The sequence below is a fragment of the Monodelphis domestica genome, chromosome 2 (genome assembly GCF_027887165.1).
Source record: "Monodelphis domestica isolate mMonDom1 chromosome 2, mMonDom1.pri, whole genome shotgun sequence".
Taxonomy (NCBI): Eukaryota; Metazoa; Chordata; class Mammalia; order Didelphimorphia; family Didelphidae; genus Monodelphis; species Monodelphis domestica.
In genome coordinates, this window is record NC_077228.1 from 480,952,593 (window position 1) to 480,975,019 (window position 22,427).

Here is a 22,427-nt window from a genome sequence, read left to right on the forward strand (position 1 = left end):
TTAATGAATATACTTCTGTTATAATTTATTTTTGACCTGCTGGTTTGTTTTTGTTTATTACAGGCGCAACATATTAAAATGGTGTTCAATAAACCTGGCAAGGTAATAACAAAAGGGCATTAAACACAATTTATCAGGTTTTTTAAAAAAGCTTGTTTTATCTGTTGCCATGACAAAAATCACTTATTACTAGATAGAAAAATTCCAAAGAACAGGAAAAAATTATGACTGAGGAATTGTATGCTAGGAGGAGGAATTGAGCTGGTCATAGAGTTAAGAGCAAGGGATTACAGGTAGACTACCAGAGAGTTCCACTGGTACCTTCCAAATGTCAAGAGAAATCAAAGTTTTTCAAAATACTAGAGAGCCACCTGAGGCAAACACAAAAACCGCACAGGATGGGCAAGAATGTGAGTAGTAATCTACACTTATTGGGAGGGAACTTGTGAATATAAAAGGTCATAGAACCACTAGGTATTTTTTTAAAGAACCATTTCCATATTCCAACTACTTCTAAGGCTGGGGTTCTTAATCTTTTTTTTTTTTTGGTATTGTAGACCCTTTTCTCAATCTGGTCCTCAGAATAATGTTTTAAAACAATCAAGTAAGATACAAAAAATTACAATAGAAATTAATTACATTGACAATACATATATATTTGCTATCTTAAATTCATAGGGCCCCTAAAATGTATAGGCATCAGGTTATAAAACCCTGGCTCTAAGGATGAAGTTAACTGAAATGAAAGTGCAAGAACAGTACACTCATCTGCTAGTTACTGATGGACATGAGTGGGCCTTACTGATTGTTGCTGTGGCAGATCCACTAATGCCAGCAATCCAGTTGTTATCCCACCAGAATTAGACCTAATCCAATATTGGTTTGCTTGATTCCTCCCTCCCCCATTCAGGGGAAAAGCACATTCACTGAATGAACAAAGGAGGCACATCTCTGCTCTCTTCATATCCTCTATTCCAAAGTCAAACTTACACAGAGTTTCAAGAGAGATTTATGACCCCTCAGACTGAGATTGTTGTTATTGCCAATTTTTGCTGTCCCCTCCCCCCCTTGAGGTTTTGGAAAGTTAACAAGGGCTGGAGAAGGAGCTAAAACTATATTACTAGAATGATACAGAGGGAGCAGAGATGGTACTTATTGACTCTGCACAGCGAAAATGAAAGAACTGGCCTCATTATATGTTAAAATGTCCAGGCTCTCATCTTCTTCTACAAAAACTAATTATAAGATGATAATAATATTTCATATTTACATAGTACTTAAAAGTTTACACAGCACTTTTCTCCCAACCTTGCGGTAAGCAATGCAAGTATAATCACCATCTTAAAGAAGAAAACGACATCTGAGACTTATCTGTGGTTACATAGCAATGGTAAGTAATTGAGGTAGGATTTAACCCAGATCTCCTGACAAGAGCTCAGCATTCTTTCTACTACACCTTAGTTTCTTTTGCTGGGTTCTCTCCCTTTCCAAATCCCTCATTATAACTTCTTAAGCCCTTATTAGTTATTGGTACCCTTTTTCATCAGTGCTTCAAATTATACTTTTTATAGATTTCACTGATATAGAAAGGAGAAACAATATAGAAGGAGTAGAGATAGGTTCAACCCCTAACTCTACTACTATTCTTAGTCGATTCTGGCCGTCATACAACTGCAAAGAGTGCTTCTAAAAGGTGCTATTCTAATGTCTCATTTAAGAGCACCACTAAAATCTTCTCCTGTGACTTATGGTATATATTAGTTCCTGCCTTTTTTATGATTCTAAGACCAATACTTCCTCCTAGGGATCTAAAGGTAGTCATGTGAAAAATGACAACTTCCAGTGTTTCCCACCTCCTAATGCTTGAAGCTCCTCTAAAATTAATGGCTACTTCAGCAGCAACTATAAAATATTTTTCTTGTAATTAAAAAAATGCACTTCATAGTTAAGTTTATTATAATCCAAAGCAATGACTGTGCAGTAATCAAGCTATGCTTTATATTCCACTCCAGGTAAAAGGTGTATTTTGAAAAAAAAAAAAGAAAGAAACATTAGCTCAGTCATAATGGAAATTCCCACTTCAAGGATACAATATATTCTAATGCCAGGTTCAAAAATGTTTTGGATTACACTAAGCAATCTGGTAAAAGCTACAAAATATAAGTTCCTCATCTTTAAGAAAAAATCTGTAACACTTAAATATTGAGGTTGTAATACCTTTCTTCCATGGAGTAAAAAAATATATGTATCATCCAATCCTCAATATATGAGTGAGGTAGGAGAACAGGTATCATTATCTTCATTTTACAGATAAGGAGACCACATAAATCATTATGCAACCTTCCCAAAGTTATCTAGAGAATTCTGTGGTAGAGCTCAGATTATAGGATTTGGGGAGTCTTATCAAAATTAACTATTGGAAAGTTAATATCCAAAAGACACAACATGACAACTGTACAAGCTTAGACTTGGAAAGTTCAAATGAAAATGATATAAAAGTATCAAATTTTCCATTACAAAAATCACATCTAAGACAAAATGTAGATATTCCAAGTTAGAACAACTTGGAACGAACAGTTCTACTTCAGTCTCTTTTATCTCCTTTAAACACATTCAATAATCCAGTGACAAAAACAATGTTTTAGATTCAAAAAGACTTTCACATTACCTGTACATTTAAATAATTTATACAAAACCACAAGGGGAAGGGGGAAATAAACACTTCATTAAGATCCTTTCAAGTCAACAACTACATTTTTAACTTTGTTGCATCTTTTTACGAATTTCTTCAAGAGCTGCTTCTCTTTCTTTCAATAGTTGCTTAAGTCTTTTTATTTTTTCATCTCTTATAGTTTCATCCAATTCTGGCAATGTTGTAGGGAAACTATCATCAATATAACAGTCCTGACTGTCTGGAGGGTCTTGTTCAAAAGAAGCAGATGCCGGACTATCTGTACTTCTGTCAAGACCATCTTGATTAGGTAGTTCTAGCTCAGAAGAATTCTCTTCACTAAACTTGGTGTAACCAATGAGGTTACTACTATGTAGTGATAAAGCTGAGTCAGGTGAAATACTGTTAAGAATTTGAGGACTGGTGCTATCAGTTCCTATGAGCCCAGATGTGCTCCCATCATTCCCAGATTTCTTCTTCTTGGTATTGTCCTCCATAATCACAGTTTTTGCTTTTCTTTTCTTATCCAAGTCCTGTTGTAATATAAGCTGGATCCCAAAAGAAAAAAAAAGCTATTATTTATGTCATGCCAACAGTGTAACACAGCTTTCAAGTAAAGTGAAACATTTTACAATAATCAAATGGATATATGTTGTTGTCTCCCCCCCAACCAAAGTGATTATTTCTTTTTTGTTTCTGTAAAACTAACAGCACTTAACATAGGAGGCACTTTGTCAGTGCTTGTTAAAATGACCTGAATTTTGCTGGTCTATCCTAAACTCATCTTTTTAGTCTCACTTGTATCATCCTTTAGTATAGGGAGGAGGGCATTCCCAATGATTTTCTCTTTCCTTTTCCTGTTCACTTATTTCATGAGGAACAGGGAAAACTATTATCCATTTTAATGTACAGTAACATACTAGATAAGCTATACTCTGTTGATTCTTAGAGAATAATTAGTTAAATTCAACTGTTCATGCTAAAACAAATTAATGGTGTCTGTAAAGAATATTAATCTACTTAATTTCCTCCTCTTCTTTGGATGAAAATAGCATGAAGGCAGAGAGAGGAGAATAAAATAAAAACATGAATGATTATCTCATTCCTCAATGAGCAGTGAAGTATCACAAGTTAAAGTGATCATTTCCCTTCCTCCCCTGGCACTCAAGTTGGTCCATTACAAGTTGGACTTACTCTGGGATATTCTACTCCCAGAAAGAGTAGAATAAGTAAAACCTTAGACCTTATACATCTCCTTTCAAATGTTAATAACAGGTCTCTAATGCCAAGGTCAGATCATTTCATTTTCTGATTATGTCCTCTGATTTTATCTGATAGATGTTCTTTATATGTGAAGAAATCAATGGATAGAAACCCAAGAGTTTGAGGGGATCAAGAAAATCTTTACATTACTACTAAGTAGAAATACAATAATTCAGGTCATTCCAGAAGGATTTATGAGAAGGAATGATATCCACATAGAAAAAGCTATGGGATTAGAAACACAAAAGAAAAACTTATGACATCACTTATTTATACAGATATATGATTTGGAGTTTTGGCTCTATGGTAAAAATGAATAATGTGGAATGGGTATCAAGTAATAACATTTGTACAACCCAGTGGAATTGCTTATTGGCTCTGGGGGGGTGGGGGGTGGGGAATAGGGAAAGGAAAGAAAATGGAATCATGTAAACATGGAAAAATATTTTTTAAAATAAAATTTTAAAAAAAGAAATCTTCTACAACATGAACCTTCCAGGATCTCCTTGAAAATTGACAGTGCTTAGGCACCCACTACCTCCTAAAACAGCCTATTATACTTTTAGATAGCTATGACTGTAAACTTTTCCTTAATAAATCAAAATCTGTCTCTCTAGTACTTCTAATACCTGCTTAGTTCCACCTTCAGAAGTCAATCAAAAGAAGTTTAATTCACATTCCATAAAAGCCCTTCAAACACTTCAAATATCATTCCCCTATTAGTTTTTTTTTTCAAAGCTGAGTTCCTTCATCTAATCTTTGTCTGCTATGATTTCTAGTCTCCTCACCCTCTGATAATGAATGTGCTCTGGTTGGTCAATTTACTTCCTAGAATGGGGCACCCAGAACTGTACACACTTCTTTATATGTACTGGGCCAGTCTGGTTAAACTATTATCTTTCTTGTTCTGAAAACCATGTCACCTATGGTTATAATTGAGGATCACATTTTCCTTTTATATTATCATTTTACACTGTTGATTTATTCAGTTTACTGCCCAGTAAAGCCTCAAAAGTGTTGTCAGTGAACCACTGTCTAGCTGCTTCTTCCCCCAACTTGTACTTATGGAAGTTATTCCTTTAATCCAAGTGTATCCAACATTTAACTGTTAAGTGTTACCTTAAGAACTCTGGCTCATATTTGCATGAACTGATGCAGTGAACAGAGTAAATCAGGAGAGTAATTTATACAACAATAACATGGTGAAAACAAAACAACTCTGACTAACCACAATTCCAGAGGACCAATCATGAAGCAGGCTGTTCACCTCTGACCCAGAAGTGACGGATTCAGGATGCAGAATGAGAAAGATATTTTTGGGACATGACAAATTCAGGAATTTGCTCTGCTTAACTATTTTTATTTATTACAAGAGTTTTTTCCTTTCTCCATGTTTCAAGGAGAGAATGAGATGGAGGTGGGGAGAAGACAGGATAGAAAGAAAATTCTGTCAAAAAATTAAATAAAAACTAAAAATCTAGCTCTGTAATACAACGCAAGACATTTTTTAGAACCTCTCATTCAATTTATTAATTATCCTTTCTAATTTCATGTCATTGGTAAAGAGTAACTGATATTTATATACTTCTTAAAGTAGTCCATTTTACTTTTAAATAGCTATGATTCTAAAAATTTTCCTTATCAACCAGAAAACTTGTTATATATTAAATTGATAAAACCCAGTTGAATTGCTCATTGACTACGGGAGAGGGGAGGGCAGAGGAAAGGGAAGAATATGAATCATGGAAAAATATTCTAAATTAATTAATTAAATAAAATTTAAAAATAAAAATAAAAGGAATGTTTTGAAAATCTAAAAAAAATTTAAGTTTAAGATGAACATCTATTTATACAAACAATTTTAGATATAGTTCAGCCTGGAAACAGGGGAATGGCCTAAGTAACTTCTGGGAGCTCCTTTTTACTTTATGAATAAAAAAAGAAAGAGCACTAAGAACATTATCACATACATTAAAAGCCTACGTGTACTATATTTTTCTAAAAAGTTAATCTGGGATATATGTGTCTATTTTTAGTAACAAATATCTAAAAATATAGGCAAGAACTTCCTGATTATTTTCTCCTAAAAGCTAAAACTCTTTAAAAATATTAAAGAATAAATCTGTGTTCTTATTTGAAACCTGTGAAAGGCATTTTAAAATTCTTTTACCTCCTGGCTCTCTTCATCGTTCCCAGTTGTTAGATCCACAATAATCTCTGACTCTTTAGAAGAAACACTGTTTGTCAAACTGCTAGGGGAATATAAACTTGTTGTGGAGTCAAATGCAAGAATTCGGGTAAGGTTCACTTTCAAATCTTTTGTGATACCAAATTTCTTTCTTAATTCAGCATACTCCCTCCGACATGATTCCTTTTGACTTCTGCTTTGAAAATGTGTCTCCAAAACAAGTGCCATCTCACCCTGGTTCTAAAATCAGAGAGAGAATACAACATATAAACAGTGCTGTAAATTAGTTGAGCTGCTTCAAAAGACCTGCAATTAAGTGATTACCTCATCTTACATAAAAGAGAACAGCATGCTTTAAAATCCTAAATGGCTAGGCTAGGTACAGGAAATCCTTGCACTACCACCCACATTCTGAAAACTGAATTCCACAGTATGAAACTTGAAAGCTCCCCTGCAATTTCTCATTTAATTATATTTTTACTAGTCTGACTCAATTCCACACCAAGAGTAACAGGTAATTACTACCACTACTGTTACTGTTGTTGCTGCTACTGCTGCTGCTGCTGCTGCTGTTGCTGCTGCTGCTGCTACTGCTACTACTGCTGCTACTGCTACTACTACTGCTGCTACTACTACTGCTGCTACTACTACTACTACTACTACTACTACTACTACTACTACTACTACTACTACTAGATGAAATTAAAAAGTAAATGAATGACAATAGTTAAAAAATAATAATTTGTCACTGTCTGGAAATTCTAGAAAAGCTGACCTGTTTAACCAGTCTAGCAAGTAGCAATCTTTGTTGTCTACTTCCCTGGCCATTCAACAACTTCTATGACAGAAGAAAAACATAGGAAATCAAAAGAAAGTACTGAAATTGTTAAGTATATGAATGATTGTGTGTTCATGAGTACTGAACTTAGATGACAGGGGAGGGTATTCTGAGAAAATAATAGGAAAAGGTAGGGGATTTGCCTTCAAAAAGAAAATGCAATTCTAGAGGGCCACTTAAATACCATATTTCTGAATATCTATCCACAGAACCAACCAATGAGTTTTAAGAACTAGTGAGTACTGAAGAATGAGAAAAAAGAAGTTATCTGCCTCCTTCAAGAAATCAACAGAATAGCCTTTTCTTAAAAAACAAAATCTAAGATAAAAGCAATTCTAAAGGTATAATGATGACCATTTATAATATCAAAACCAAAGAGTTATGGTTAAAATGTAAAATACCTAATTATGCTTTGAATAGGCAATGTCAGTTCTAAGTTCTTCCAGACCAAAGTGCCTGTACTTTTAGGACTTGGTAAAAGTGATTCCACTGCAAGGTTCTGCATGGACTTGTCAATTATACTCTCCTCTCCCAGTTCCCTCAGGTTATTTGCATACTTCAACCCCAGTGATTACTACAAAATACAATTTCATAAATTTCAAAATCAGTACTTCATCCAGTGTTTCTGTAGAGGGAGAAAAAGGCAACATGGATGATAATCATTGCCCTAAAGAGGAAAAAAATTTTTCAACATGCATGCAGAGATATCAGACTTGGCATGGGAGAATTACCTTTGGTTCTTGATGTGTGGGAACACAGTGTTGGGATGTAATGGTTGGATCATCAGCAGAACCTGCCTCTTTCGTGTGGTTGATACTCGTCTCTTTTATGGCATTCTGTACAGGACTGATCACATCTGGTAAGTTTAGTTTTATGGGCACAGTATTACACTGCTCTACATGGCTAATGGGCTGCTTAGCATGCTGTGGGTTCAGGGCAGAAAGAGAAGCACACTCCACTTTATTATTTTTCTCTAGATTTGGAGCAGGTTCAGAAGCAAGTTGTGTATCCGAAAGTAACTTTGTCTCCTTCTGGGGGGCAGTCTTATTTTTTGCCAAGACAATATTTACAACCTCATTAGTGATTGAACTGGAATTAGATATCTGTGATGTGTCTTTTCTTGGTGAAGCATCAGGAGCAGCAGAATTCTGTTGATCAGTTTGTGATGGCAAAACTTCTGACCCCTTCTTAGCCAAGAGATAGACTTTCCCATTAAACATAACCAAAGCATTATCTTTAATGGGAGTAATTTTTGCTTGAGTCCCACTTGAAGTGCTTGAACATAATGATGACATATTCAGAGAACCAGTTTCAACATTCTTCATATCCATCAATGTTTTTAAGATCTTTGAAGCCATGTTGTTTGAAGACTTGACAGGAACAAGACATGGGGTAGACTGTGGATTTTCTCGTACAACCCATTTCATTGGTGCATCTCGAGATTGCTGGCCTTCATTATTAGATACATCTGTACCAGGATTTTTTACTGATGTTTGTGAAGTGTTTAGAACCATGGACTTTGCAGGTTCTGTAGGATTTGGAGGCTTGGGACAAATATTTTTATAGGTCTTAGAAACTACAGATTTTACTGTATTTACTGGAGACACATAAATAACAGTTGGTACTTTTGAAGCTTCTGTTGTTCCTGAGGTATTTGTAGCTGCAGCTGCAAGTATCTTCTGCTGAATTGGAGGTGGCAAAGATGATGCTGGTACAGATTTTACTTCAGCATTAGCTGGAATCTGTAAATGGTGCCCATAAGGTAATACAGGAGACTTTACAGTCACTGGCAGGTTCTTAGTATTTACTAACATGTATGTTGTATCACTTTGAGGAGTTGCAGGAGAAACGGCAATTTTTTGCAAGGCCAGTCTTTCAACTTTCATAGCATTATTCTGAACTGTTGAACATGAAGAAGTCAAACTTTCTTTCCCCACAGAAGCTACTCTAACATTTTCAGATTTATCAACTGCTCTTGAAAGGATATAATTTCCAGAATTGGTTGTCTGAAAAACAGGAAATTGAATGGATGCATTTGCAGGAGAGCTAGCAAGTTGAGTCTGAATAGTAACATGAACTGGATTTGATATATTCCCATTTGAAGTATCAGATGTGACTGAAGATTGAACTAGTGGCATAAGATTTCCAGAGGAATTGGGAATTGGAAGCAATTTCAGAAGATTTTTTCCATCCAGGCCAGTCGTCTGAACTACTTGGTACATGCAGCCTGCAATACTTAAAAAAACAAAAACAAAAACACAACATATAAACGACTAAAAGACACTACAAAATATGTGTTTCTATTTTTTTAAACCATAATCATTTGCAAATGTGATTTCTAAAAGCAATGATTTCTTCACTTAGCCCTGTGATTTTTAGCTCTCAAGCTTGTAAAGCCAAAAAGAAATCTGACCAATTACAAAACACAATTTTTAATCTTCAACTAGAAACAATAATCAACTGATCTAATCAGTTTGTCAGAACTTGTATGTGATCTGATAAAAAGAATGAAATTCTATTGTTTAAGAGAAACATCTGTACTCAACATTGGTTCCTGGAGAGCAATCTATTTCTCCATATTCTCTTTTCCTCTTATTTCTCCAAAACTGACTTTATCACCTATGTGATCTTTTCTCACTGCTTCTTTATTATTTATTCAACAAACATTTATTATTAAATGCTTCCTATATAAAAAGAACTGTGAATCAGATGATTTCTTTGCTTTCTCTCCTTTCCACTGGAATTGACTCATCATCCCTCATCTCCTTTTTGATTCAAGGATTATATCTTATTTTTGTGTGGTCCTTAGTAACTACAGACTACAAATGCTAGGACAGCTATTTTGTCTTGAGTACCAATAGTCTCAAAGCTCTCACAGTTTAGCACCTTCCCCACCTATACTCTCTCACCCCAAATCCAAATGATTTTAACTAGGTGTTTCAAAGAAATAAAATGTACTTAATTGTTATTTCTTTTTTCATTATGTCTACCCATCCACCTATCTGCCAATCTATAATAATACCCATCCTTATTGAGTTTCAAAGACTTTGAAAAGTTGGAGACCACAGAAGTCACTGAATGTAAACCATATACAAAAGAGCCTCTATCTACATCATTATTTCTATACTTGAAGACCTCTGGAAAGAGAAACTCTCCACCTATCAAAACAGATCATTCCACTTTTGGTTAGCTCTAATTGTTAGCTTTTCCTGACATCAAATCTAAATTTGTCTCTTTGCAACTTATAGCCATTTCTTTTACCCTCTGATACCAAGCAGAACAAGCCTATTCCCTCAGGCAAACAGAAATACATGAAATGGAACATTCTGTAAAAATGTAATTTCCCCCATGATTTTCCAACTTGGTAAAACTCTTATTAAATACAAAATTTTAAAACCTAGGAAAACTTTCATTGTTAGGAGGAAAATAACATTTCTCATGTTGAAATGCTGCCATCTTGTGTTGTCTGTAAAAAACCTAGTACTGCAACTGTTTTAAGTTCGAATACTCACATGCAGTTATAAGATAAAAAGGGTCAGTCACTTAGATATTATTAAAAGGTATTTTTCAAAGTAGCCTGCAAATAAGCTATTAGACATAGCTGAGCCCAAAGAAAGACTATTAAAAGGCAATGACAAATGAATACTGAAAAGAAAAAAAAATATTTGAAATTATAATGTATCTGGGGACAGGTGGGTGGCTCAGTGGATAAGGTCTTGGTTTCAAATCCTGGCTATATGACCCTGGGCAGGTAACAACCCTAAATGCCTGGCCTATACTACTCTTCTGCTCTGAAACCAATACTTAATATTGATCAATACTTAATATTGATTCTAAGACAGAAGGTAAGAATTTTTTAAAAATTATAATCGATCTCAAAAGGACAACTTGATTTGTCTCATTCAACTTTTTAATTAAAAAAACTCTAAGCTCAATGAATCAGCAATATGACATAGTAGCTAAAAAAGCTAATGTAATTCTGGGTTGCATTAAGAAAAGTGCACAACTTTTAGGAATAGGGAATTAATAATCCAAATGTGCTCAGTTTTAGTCAGACCTTATCAGGGTTATTATGCTCAGTTCTGGGTGTCAGGGTTTAAAGATAACATTGACAAGCTGGTGTATGCTTGGCTTAGAAGGGCCTTGACTCTGACACAAGGATTAGTTTGAAAGCTAGATATATTTAGTCAGAGATACACAAAAGCTTCCTTCAAATGATGTCTTCAAATATTTGAAAGTCTGTCATGTGGAGGAACAGACTAGACTTATTCTGTTTAACCTAAACAGGGAGCATGGTTGAAATGTGCAAAGAAGCAAATCTGGGCTAGATGTCAGGAAAACTTTCTATAATTCAGAGCTGTCAGAAACATAATAGCTTACCAATTGCATCTAAATCACTGAAGACATCAACTCACAAGATCACAAGATCATACATTTGAACATTAGAAGGACCTAAAAGGCCATGAAGTGCAATCCCCTCATTTTATGTTTTTCCAGGCTTACTTCACATTTTCCCCTTTCACACACGTTACCTTACAATTTAACTTAGCTGGCCTACTTGCTTTTGCCTGCATTCAACTTTCCTTATTCCAACTTTATACCTTTGCATGGACTGTTGTATATTTTGAAACTATGTTCCCTCCACATTTCTCCATTTAGAATCTCCAGTTAAGAAGAGTTCAGTTCATGCATCTCCTCATTACTCACCTGCTCATACTACTTTGGAACTTTCTTGACTAACTCTCCACCATGCCCCAGGAAGGTCAAACCTCACCAAACCTGCAAGATTTTATTAGCCTTGAGACTCCACCTCATCACTACCTCTGCTCTTTTTCTCTGATTGTAAGGTGAGGCCAGGAATTCCAAACTTCCATTTAAGTAATTTGTATTTGGTAGTTGATGAGTGATGGAGTATGCCTAATGAGGGCTAATATTTTCCTGGAGTCTTGAAAAATATTAAAATGGCAGCTTTAAACTCAAGCATACAAACTTTGCATTTATGTGCATTCAAATTTCACTGCATTAAATTTATCATCATTTTTCCAGCTCTTCAAGATGTTCTTGGATGGTAGCTCTTCTCATTAAAAATGCTAGCTCTATTATATGTTCCTTGCATTCAAGTCAATGAATATTGATCATATGAAGATGATATGAAGATGAAGATGACAATGAAGATCATAGTTTTAAGCACTAGCAGGGACCTGAGAAACCACCAAAACCCAAACCTTCATTTGTCTCTGGGTCCAGGCATTCAACCAAGATCAAATCTACCCAACTCATAGCTTTCACATCTCTCCACCCTTTCTAAATTACTTTTATCAAAAATGTTACTGGAATCTAGACATATTGTATCAATGGTATTCTCATTTATCAGTCTACTAACAATAATCCTCCAGAAAAAGAGGGAGAAAGAAGAAAATTATGATGATGACAATGACAGTGATAGTAGAATTGGCATTACTATTAGAATAGGTCACATCAGACTAGTCTTAAGGTTAGTGGTAGACCCACTGCACTCATCCTTCATGAGACCAAATCTGTAGAACTTTGTTTAGTTCTGGTGCCACACTTTAGGAACGGCATAGACAAGCTGGAGCATTTCCAGAAGGAGATGAACAGGTTAGTGAGAAAGCTGGTCATGCTACCTGAACATCTAGTTTAAAGTACTGGGGATGGTTTATAATGGAAGCGAAGGAAGCAATCTTCAAATATATGAAGGGTTTCATGAGGAAGAAGAATTAGACTTCTTGTACTTGGTTCCAGAGAGCAGAACTTGAAGAAAGAACTTCATAAGCTAACTACATCCAAACCATACTATAAGGAAAATCTCCTTTATACATTTTTAAGCTTTTTGGGTGAAGTTATCTAATATATTTACAAGATTACAAATTTGAGTAAACAGAAAGATGGTAGTACCCTCAGGAAAAAGGGAGATTTAGAAGAGGGATGGGTTTGGGCCAGGGAGGAGGTAAAAGAAGTAAACACAAATTCTGTTCTGAACAAGTAGACTTTGAGATACTTATGGAACATCTAGTTCAAAAAGACTTGGATGACATGGGCCTAGTACTCAGAAGAGAGAGATTAGGGCTGAATTTGAGATTTGGGGCATGTTTATTAAATGAGTGGGAGGTGATGAGGTCACCCAGTAAGAGAGTACAGAGGGTTAAGAGAAGAACAATTCAGTCAGAGATATGAAATATTTTTTGAAACTTTTTTTTTTGGCATAGAAGAAGGGGAGTTAATATAGTTAATACCCAGCAAAGAAAACTTGACAAGGAACAATCAGATTAGTAGGAGAAACAGGAATATGTTATCACAAAAACCCAAGAGGAAAGAATATCTAGAAGGAGACAGTAGTAGTCAAGAATTCAAAAGCAGCAAAGAAGTCAGGAGAGAAGGACTGAAAAAAGGCCACTGGATTAAAGAATTAGGAGAAAAGTACTTTGGAGAGACAAATTTTAGCTGAGTAGATCAGAACTCATTGGTTCTGTAATGGACTTCTCTACTAGCAGCAATGCAAATGATACAGGACAATTCTAAGGGACTTATGAGAAAAAATGCTATACACACCCAGAGAAAGAACTGTGGGAGAAGAAACACAGAAGAAAAACACCTCCTTGATCACATGGTTTGATGGGGACATGAATGGGGATGTAGACTCTAAATGACCACTCTATTGCAAATATTAATAAATTAGAAATAGATCTTGATCAATGATACATGTAAAACCCAGTTGAACTGCTCATTGGCTATGGGAGGGGGGAGGGAAGAGGAGAAGGAAAAAATATGATCTAGTAGTACTGGTTTCCCACCACCCCCACCCCCAACCTGACCCCTAAGCTACTTCAGGAACAAGACATTCCAACTCTTGGCCCCAGGCATTTTCTCTGTCTTCCCAAATCTAGAAAACCCTCCCTCCTTTGCTGTTACTACTACATTCTATTGGAAGCCTTCCCTAATCTCTTTTAAACTCCTATGTTTTCACTCATTATTTTCTATTTATCTTCTATATAACATGCTTTGTATATATTCGTTTGCATGTTGACTTCTCAATTAGACTATAAGTTCCATGTGGGCAGGGACTTGTCTTTTGCCTCTTTTGTATCGCCAGTGCTTACAAGGCACAATGCCTGAAACTGAGTAGGGACTTAATGTTTATTGATTAATAGGCCTTTAATAAATGTTATTTTACCAACATCAGAGTCCATCAGAGTGCATACAGTTCACTTAAAAAAAAAAGAAAGAAAACAACTACTAGGAAGTTGTAAAGGCCCTGCTAAAGGTAGACAGCATCCATACCTGCCTCATCCTACAAAAAGAGTTCTCAAACCCAAGCTACTATAATCTTAATGGGTCTCTGAGCCTCTAGGGCTCTCCCTCAAACTCACCATCTGACTGGCCAACAAATAAGTTTACATATTAAAAATCCTTAGTTTAAATTTGGAGGAAAATTTTTTTAAAAAAACCTCTCACAAAGGTCTAATTTCTCAAATTTATAAGGGGCTAAGTTAATTGTCCAAAAAAATCAAGCCATTTCACAATTGACAAATGGTCAAGGGACATGAATAGACAATTTTCAGATAAACAAAGAAATCAAAACTATCAATAAGCACATGAAAAAGTGTTCTAAATCTCTCATAATTAAAGAAATGCAAATCAAAACAATGCTGAGGTACCACCTCACACCTAGCAGATTGGCCAATAAACAGTAAAGGAAAATAATAAATGTTGGAGGGGTTGTGGCAAAATCAGGACACTAATGCATTGCTGGTGGAGTTGTGAACTGATCCAACCATTCTGGAAGGCAATTTGGAATTATGTGCAAAGGGCTTTAAAAGAATGCATTCCCTTTGATCGAGCAATACCATTATTTGGTTTGTACTACAAAGAGATAATAAGGAAAAATACTTGTACAAAAAAAAAAATTCATAGCCACACTCTGTGGTGGCAAAAAATTGGAAAATGAAGGGTTTTCCCTTGACGGGAATGGCTGAACAAATTGTGGCATATGATGGTGATGGAATGCTATTGTGCTATAAGAAATGATGATCTGGAGGATTTTTGTATGAATTGGGAGAACCTCAATGAACTGATGGAGAGTGAAATGAGCAGAACAAAGAGAACATTGTACACAGAAAGTAAAACGCTGTGGAACAATCCAATATAATGAACTTTGCTATTAGTAGCAATGAAACAAGTCAGGATACTCCTGAAGGACTTATGGGAAAGAATGCTAACTGCATTGAGAGAAAAAACTATGGAAAAGAAAAACATTACATCACTTATCACATGTATATATGGGTATGTGATTTGGGGTTTAGGCTTTAATATACTCTATACCAAATTTGAATAATATGGAAATAGGCAATAATATGGAAATAGGCAAGTGACAACCCAGTGGAATTGACTGTTGGCTCTGGGAGGGGAGAGAAAGAAAATGAATCATGTAAACATGGAAAAATATTTTAAAATAAAAATTAATTTTAAAAATCCTTAGATTATGATTTAAGACCCTCTACAATCTGATCCTCAATTCCCTTTCCAGCTACCTCTCTATTCTCTACTCAACCATTCTTCTTCTTCTTCTATACGAGTCAATTGCTCTAGTGATACTTATTCCACAAATAGTTAGTTTTGCTAAACTAGAATGTTTCCCCTACTCTCCACTTGCCCTTCCTTCAAAAACCCACTTTGTCTCCCCCTCTGACCACCTTAGCCTTCAGTGATCAATTCCCTCACTTCCTACAGAATTTATTGGCTGACCCTTCAAGAATGTGATTCTTAGAATTAGCCTCATAGCAGTACCTTATCTCTTTTCCTAACAGAATCAGATATTAATCTATTCTATGAAGAAGAAATTTGGCACTGCTAAGAAACTGAGTAACAGACTGAACATATGACAAACAGAAGCACAATTGTCCAGCATTCATAAACTCAAAAGATCCCACCTTATTAAGGAAAGAATTCACTATTTGACAGAAACGATTAGGAAAAGTAGTCTACCAAAAATTAGGTATAGTCCAATATCTTATACCATCTATATGAAAGATAAGGTCCAAATAGCTATATGACTTAAGACACAAAAGTTAGTATCATAAATAAATTAGAGAAAGGAAGAAATTACCTGTCAGATCTATAGATAAGGGAAGAATTTTTAACCAAATAAGCAGTTAACCTGGGATAAGACAATTTGGAATAAATAAAATTAAAAAGTTCTTGCACAAACAAAACCAATAAATCTAAAATTAGAAGAGAAGCAGGTAAATGGGAAAGAAGGATCTTCGCAGCAAATTTCCTTGATAAAGGTTTAATTTCTAAAATAGAAGGAACTGATTCAAAGTAAGAGCCATTCCCCAATTGATAAAGGAACTGAAAAAGCAGTTTTCAAGGAAGAATCCAAGCTATTCTATTAATATCTATACAAAATTTTCTAAATCACTAATAATTAAAGTAATGCAAATTAAAAGTAATCCAATGAATAAAAAAAGAAGTTGGAATAGGTAAAAAAAAATTAAAAAGTAAATAAAAATAAAAGCAATCCATTGGACCATTTTACACTTCTAAGATATGATGATGGGGATAGATTCAGAGAAACATGGAAAGACTGATGCAAAATTAAGTGAGCTGAATCATGAGAACAATTTAAACAATAACAACAATATAGCAAAGACAAATACTGTTGAAAAGAATAAAGGAAACAAACATTTATAGGTGCTATTATTATCCCCATTTTACAGGGGAGAAAATTAAAGCAAAGGCTAAATGACTTCTAATGCCACAGAGCAAATAAGTGTTTAGAAGTATCAATCAATCAAGAGGCTATAATAAACTATGATTCCCAGAGTGATTATGATAGTTACCCACCTCCTGATAGGCGAGGGACTAAAAATGCAGATTGGCACATATTTTTTTTAAATTTTTTTCAATAGAGGAATTTGTTTAGCTTAACTATGTAACAGAATACATTTTGTCTTGTTATCTCAAAGTGGAGGGGGTGTGAATGGGAGAAATGGATTATGTTGAAAATAACTTAAACATCTTAGCTATCTTTTATGTGTATATCCTTGCTCTTCAACTAAACAGTAAACCCCTTGAGAGCAAAAAATCCATATTATGCCATTTTGTATTCCCACGTCTTACCCCAGTTCTTTCATAAAACAGGAGTCAGATCTATATGGCTTTTCCACTAGCACTTTATATTTTGGAAGCAGAGAGACCACAAATACTGACAACTAAGAAGAACAAAATAACAGTTCCTTTGAAGAGCTTGCTGATAAGAAAACACAAGATATTTTGCAAAGGGAAGGAATATTAGTAAATAGAAAGAGCAAGAAAGGCTTCCCAGAGGAGATATCTATGATGAAAACTTGAAGGAAAAGGAGTCTAAGAGGCAGAAATGAGGAAGGAATGCTTTCCAGGCACGAGGAAAAGCCAATGCAAAGACTTAGAGGTAGGATATGCAATAGAATTTGGGGCGCAAGTGGGCTTCATTGGCCAGAATAGAGTGATGTGAAATAACCCCAGATAGGTAGAATAGAATCAAAGTAATGTGACTATGGGCAAGTTGTTTAAAATCTCTGTGTCTCAGTTTCCTTGTATGCAAAATGAGGTTAGACTTAAGGACCACAGTCCCTTCAGGTTCTAAAAGATTCGCTCATTTAAGAACTTGCTTTATATCTTCAAGGCAATAAGGAGCCATCTCCAACAATCTCAAGGTATATCGGCTCTCCCCAACTCTAAACCTCTTAAGACTATGTCTGTCCAGTTCAAAGAAGCGCAAAGAATTCCTAAATTGAAAAAGATGTCAGATATCACGTGAATGGCTGGATGTTACTCAACTTGAGTCAGTTATTTCATTGTGACCTTTGTGATCCCAACCTAAACTCCTTGATGGCAGAGATTGTGAATTTTAATAATTCTATTGTAGTGAGCCTCAAGGTCTAACAGGGAAAGAAGTCAATAGTTTCAATTCAACTGAAAACTTCCATGGTAGCAGCTATATGGAGAACCAGCAGAATTATGTTATTAAGTTTACTGCACTGAGGGTATTTATATTTACTAATGACTGTTAAATAAACATTTTTTTATTTATATATTGACTTAAAGGTCTTATTCACCTATCTCATATAAGTGTCTGTTGCTTTTATCCATAAGTCCTACACAGTATAGAAACTAAAATTATTTTATTATTTGTATAGAGGCTAACAATTTCTTAACAAGCATTTGTTTTAAATGAGTGATGAAATCCAAGTTGTAAGCCTTTTGGAGCTCCAAATATATTATGCAATATGCCTTCTAAAAGGCACAATTCTTCTTAATTGGGAATGGTTTTAGTTTCATTCACTGTAAAAAGCCAATGTTCATTTTCCCTCAAATCAATGTTTCCTGCAGAGGGGGCAAAGTAGTTTCTGCCATTCAGTATGGGAATATTTAATCCACTGGCTAGAATAAAAAAAAGAACTTTGATTTCCTGACAATGGGTAAAGAAATTGAAAATGAAAAGTAAAGCATAGAATACCAAGACATGGGATAAACTAAATCAAATATACACTTCCTCAAATAAACATAAACCTCACAATTATGGAGGAAGAATGCAACTTACAGACAGACCATTTATTCCAATATCTCCTAATTTTACTTATGAGGACCTGGAAGCCCAGGTAGTAAGTACATGAAGTCTTTTTAACATTGATAACATACATTTTTCTACTTACTGCTTAATATAGACTAGTTGCTCTCAAATTATCTTTTGTCTCACCCGATGCCTTATAGTAACACAGCCAGGAGCTGAAATTCATTCAGTATGAATCCTATGGCTCATATCTCACCCTTTTAAAAGAAAAGTTCTCACTTTTTTAAAAAGGCTCCACTTAATTTATTCCAAGATGGGCTGGTGTTTTTTGCATGATTAGAGGGTAGCAAGGAACTCTATGATATGATGCCCCTCTACCAGCCAAAACCATAAAACTGTCAATTATGCCACCTTCCCCAGGTCATCATATAAAGTGATGTAGAGCTCCTTACTACCCTCTAATAGTATCCAGATGAGGGCTCTATTACCTTAACCATAATAACCTTGAGTGGGGAAGAGAGCCTAAGACCAAGAAAAAAAATCAGTGATATTCCTACTTCTATTTCATCCATCTCATTTCATCCAAAATACAGTATATCTAGATATGTGATTTATCTTCCTTTCTTATCTTAACTGTTACAAGATAGAATAGTTAAAAACTCGTCAAAACCACTAAAAAAGAAAGGAAAAGACAAATGGCTCCAAGATGATGTCAGATCTTCTCCCCAAAGTCTAGGTCTTAGTCTAAGCTTCATAACATCATAATCTAGCATGACCCATCTGGAAAAAAGAAAAACTAATAAATAAAAACAACTCACAACTCTCCCCAAATCCACATGGCAATGAAGATACTGAATAAATAAAAGAATAAAATGGAACAGTCAAAAACAGATAGATACATGCAAGAATACCTGATTTGATTTGGGAAAATGCTAGATTTTTTACAAGTCCTAAATACATTTAACAAAAAGATAAAACCTGAAACACTTAAAATGGGGCAACAAATTAAATTATTTTTCTTTGTCACATCATAAACAGAAAGTGTAGATTTTAAAAGATCTATTGTGCAATACAAGAAAATTAGCATAAAGGAACCATTCTATTTTTTAAATGTTTTAGGCGGATACAAATAGTCCCTATTTACCATAAAAAAAATTTTTTTGTTTTCTCTTTAGTATGCCACTTATTTGGTATATCTCATTTCCTATTTTCTCATTATCCTTAAAATGTATATGTATATATAAACATTCATTCAGGAAATATGTATATGAAAAGCACTATCTAGACCCTATGGAGAATACTAAAGCAGGTTATAAACCAGAACTTATTTCTTCTCTTTCACATAATTGGAGACAGCTGCAGGGTGACAAAGTGGACAGAGCACTGGGTCTGGAGTAAAATCTAACTTCAAATCTGGCCTCAGACACTTGTGACCCTGGACAAGTCACTTAAACTTGTTTGCCTCAGTTTCCTCAACTGTTAAATAGATAAATAACATATAAATATATAAATAACATATAAATATATAAATAACATATCTAATTCTCCCATAAGAGGTACTATTTAAATGCTAATTCTCTTCCTTACCCTCTACCAGTTGAAACTGTTAAAACTTAAAAAAAAATTATGCTATCTTCCCCAGGTCATCATATAAGGTGATGTAGAGCTACTTGCTACCTTCTAAAATATCCAGATGAGGGCTCTCTTCCCTTAATCCATAACATCCTTGAGTGGAGAAGAGAGCCTAAGACTAAGAAAAAGGATTACCAGTGTTATTCCTGTTTCCGTGAGTCTATCCTTGATAGGACTTACTTTGATGGGAAATAAGAGATGCTCATGGTTTATTCTCTCATTCAAATTCTCTATTAGGCATGAAATATCTAACCATTACAAGACTGAGTAATTTGACTTTTTTTTAAATTTGAATCACTTGCCATCTTTCTGGAGTGATGCCTCTTCTATAATTTTCTCAACTGGTGGAGGTAGGTAGTGAAGATGGCATGAGTTCTGGGCCAGAAATCAAGTAGAGTTCAAATGTGACCTTAGACACTTGCTAGCTGGATGACCCGGTGCAAGTCATTTAACTTTTCTGCCTCAGGGTCCTCAATTCTAAATCAGGGACCTTAACTGCACCTATCTCCCAGGCTTATAATAAAGAACAAAAGAGATATCTGTAAAGCCCTTAGGGCTGACTGTCCTTTCCTCCTCTTCACTCAATAGCTGTCAACTCCTTTTCTATGATACAGCATATAAACTTTAGCAAACTTCACTAATAATTCTTCTCTCACAATCAGGTTGTTTCTTTAGGTCAAGTGACAACCTACCTTATACACTAAGTATTAAGGGAAAATTTTTTTCTTCACACAAATACTCTTAATAAATAACAATGGACTTGGTGTCCGAAGGCAAGGGTGCGGGGGTCTAATCCTGGCTCAGTCAGGCATAAACCTCTTTTATAGCTGGCTTCCACATGTGAACTGAGATTATCACTCATCTCAACTGCGTACAAAACGGAGGTCTATCCATTCAATGAGTGTGCAATTTCTGGCAGCACCATTTGCTTTCTCTTCTTCGCATCTTCTTTTTCCGGGCACCCAAAAGCCTATTCCTTTCACCACTTCGTGGTCACTGCCCATTGAGTCACCTCAGTGCCAACTTGAGCTCGACCGTGGCCAATTCTTGGGAGTCCATCCTGAGGGAGCCTAAGACCACCCGGGCCTGACCTGGGAGGGCGCGTTTTCCAAACTCCAGTCAATCAACATCGGAATTAAGCATCAGCCCTCCCACCTCCTTAGCGTGACCCCTCAGAGCCGGCTTCAAGGACCCTTCAGAGCTTGGTGACACTTTCGTCCTTCGCTGTCCTTCTACCAGAACACTGCAAAAACTGAGCTCAATGTTCACTTTCTTCCCCTCTGGGGCGGCGCCATCTGCCTCCCATAGCCCTCGCGGGCCGCAATGCACTGTGCTGCGCTCCCCTGCGCCGCGCAGCGCAGCGCCAGCGCTTTCCAGGGCAGGCCCGCCCTCGCCCGGGCTCCGACGGTGGCTGCCACAGGATCTTCGAGAAGCCTGTGCCGGGCACGCGCGCCGCCACGCAGCGCCATCAGCCATATTGGCCGTCCTCTTCGAACTCCGCGGAGGCGACGGTCCTGCGAGGGCGGGGGGGGGAAGCGGCCGGGAGGCGTCGGGGCGGCGCAGGGAGGACGGGACGCTCGGCAGAAGGGCCGAGGCTAAGGCCCGAGGGCGGGGAGGCGAGGAGCCAGGTACTTACCATGGCGGGGCGGCGCTGCCTGAAACGTCCTCGGGGGGTTTCAGGACGACCCTCGGCAGGTTGGACATTCTAGGGACAGGGATGGGGCGGAGGGTGGGGGCCCGGGGACGGGGCGTATGGACAAGAATGGGCGCGAGCTCCCGGGGATTCGGCACGGGGGCCGAGATCAAGGGCAGGAGCCACCACAACCCTGGTAGGGATGCCAGTTTCTGTGTCCTGGAGCGAGGGACTCCCCTCTCCCCCCTAGGGCGACCTCGGTTACTGCCCCCGGGAAGTGGACGTGAGGCGTCTGAAACCCCGCCCAGGGCCGCACTGAGAGGGTGCCGCACTGAGAAAGCTGCGGGTGGGAGGGGCTGTGGCGTAAGCCCCGGATGTCGGAGTTGGCTGCGGTAGTAGCGGGGCGGAGCTTCCGCGCACCAGCTCCGGTTACGGGTCACACTGTAGGGGCGGCTTGGGGGCGATGGATTGATTATGGCCGGAAGGGAGGGGCTGGACTTCCAGGGCAGGGAAGTAAGACGGTGACTAAGTGAACCCAGCCCTTTCGACCCCACCCACCGAAGGAACAAGCCAGAGGGAAGCTTGATCAACTACTTCCGTAATCGTCATATCCGGCTGCGATGGAGACTT

At 36.8% G+C, this 22,427-nt stretch overlaps 1 protein-coding gene across 1 annotated transcript; it reads right to left on the bottom strand.

The window, feature by feature from the left end:
* On the bottom strand, positions 1-22,379 carry LRIF1 (ligand dependent nuclear receptor interacting factor 1). Its single transcript, XM_007485121.3, has 4 exons — positions 21,801-22,379; positions 7,692-9,195; positions 6,105-6,362; positions 1-3,219 (listed from the first exon to the last, which is right to left on the bottom strand). Exons 1-4 carry the CDS (start codon positions 21,866-21,868, stop codon positions 2,758-2,760), a joined length of 2,292 nt encoding a protein of 763 aa, XP_007485183.1. The 5' UTR covers positions 21,869-22,379; the 3' UTR covers positions 1-2,757.
* Between the last annotated feature and the right edge of the window lie 48 nt (positions 22,380-22,427).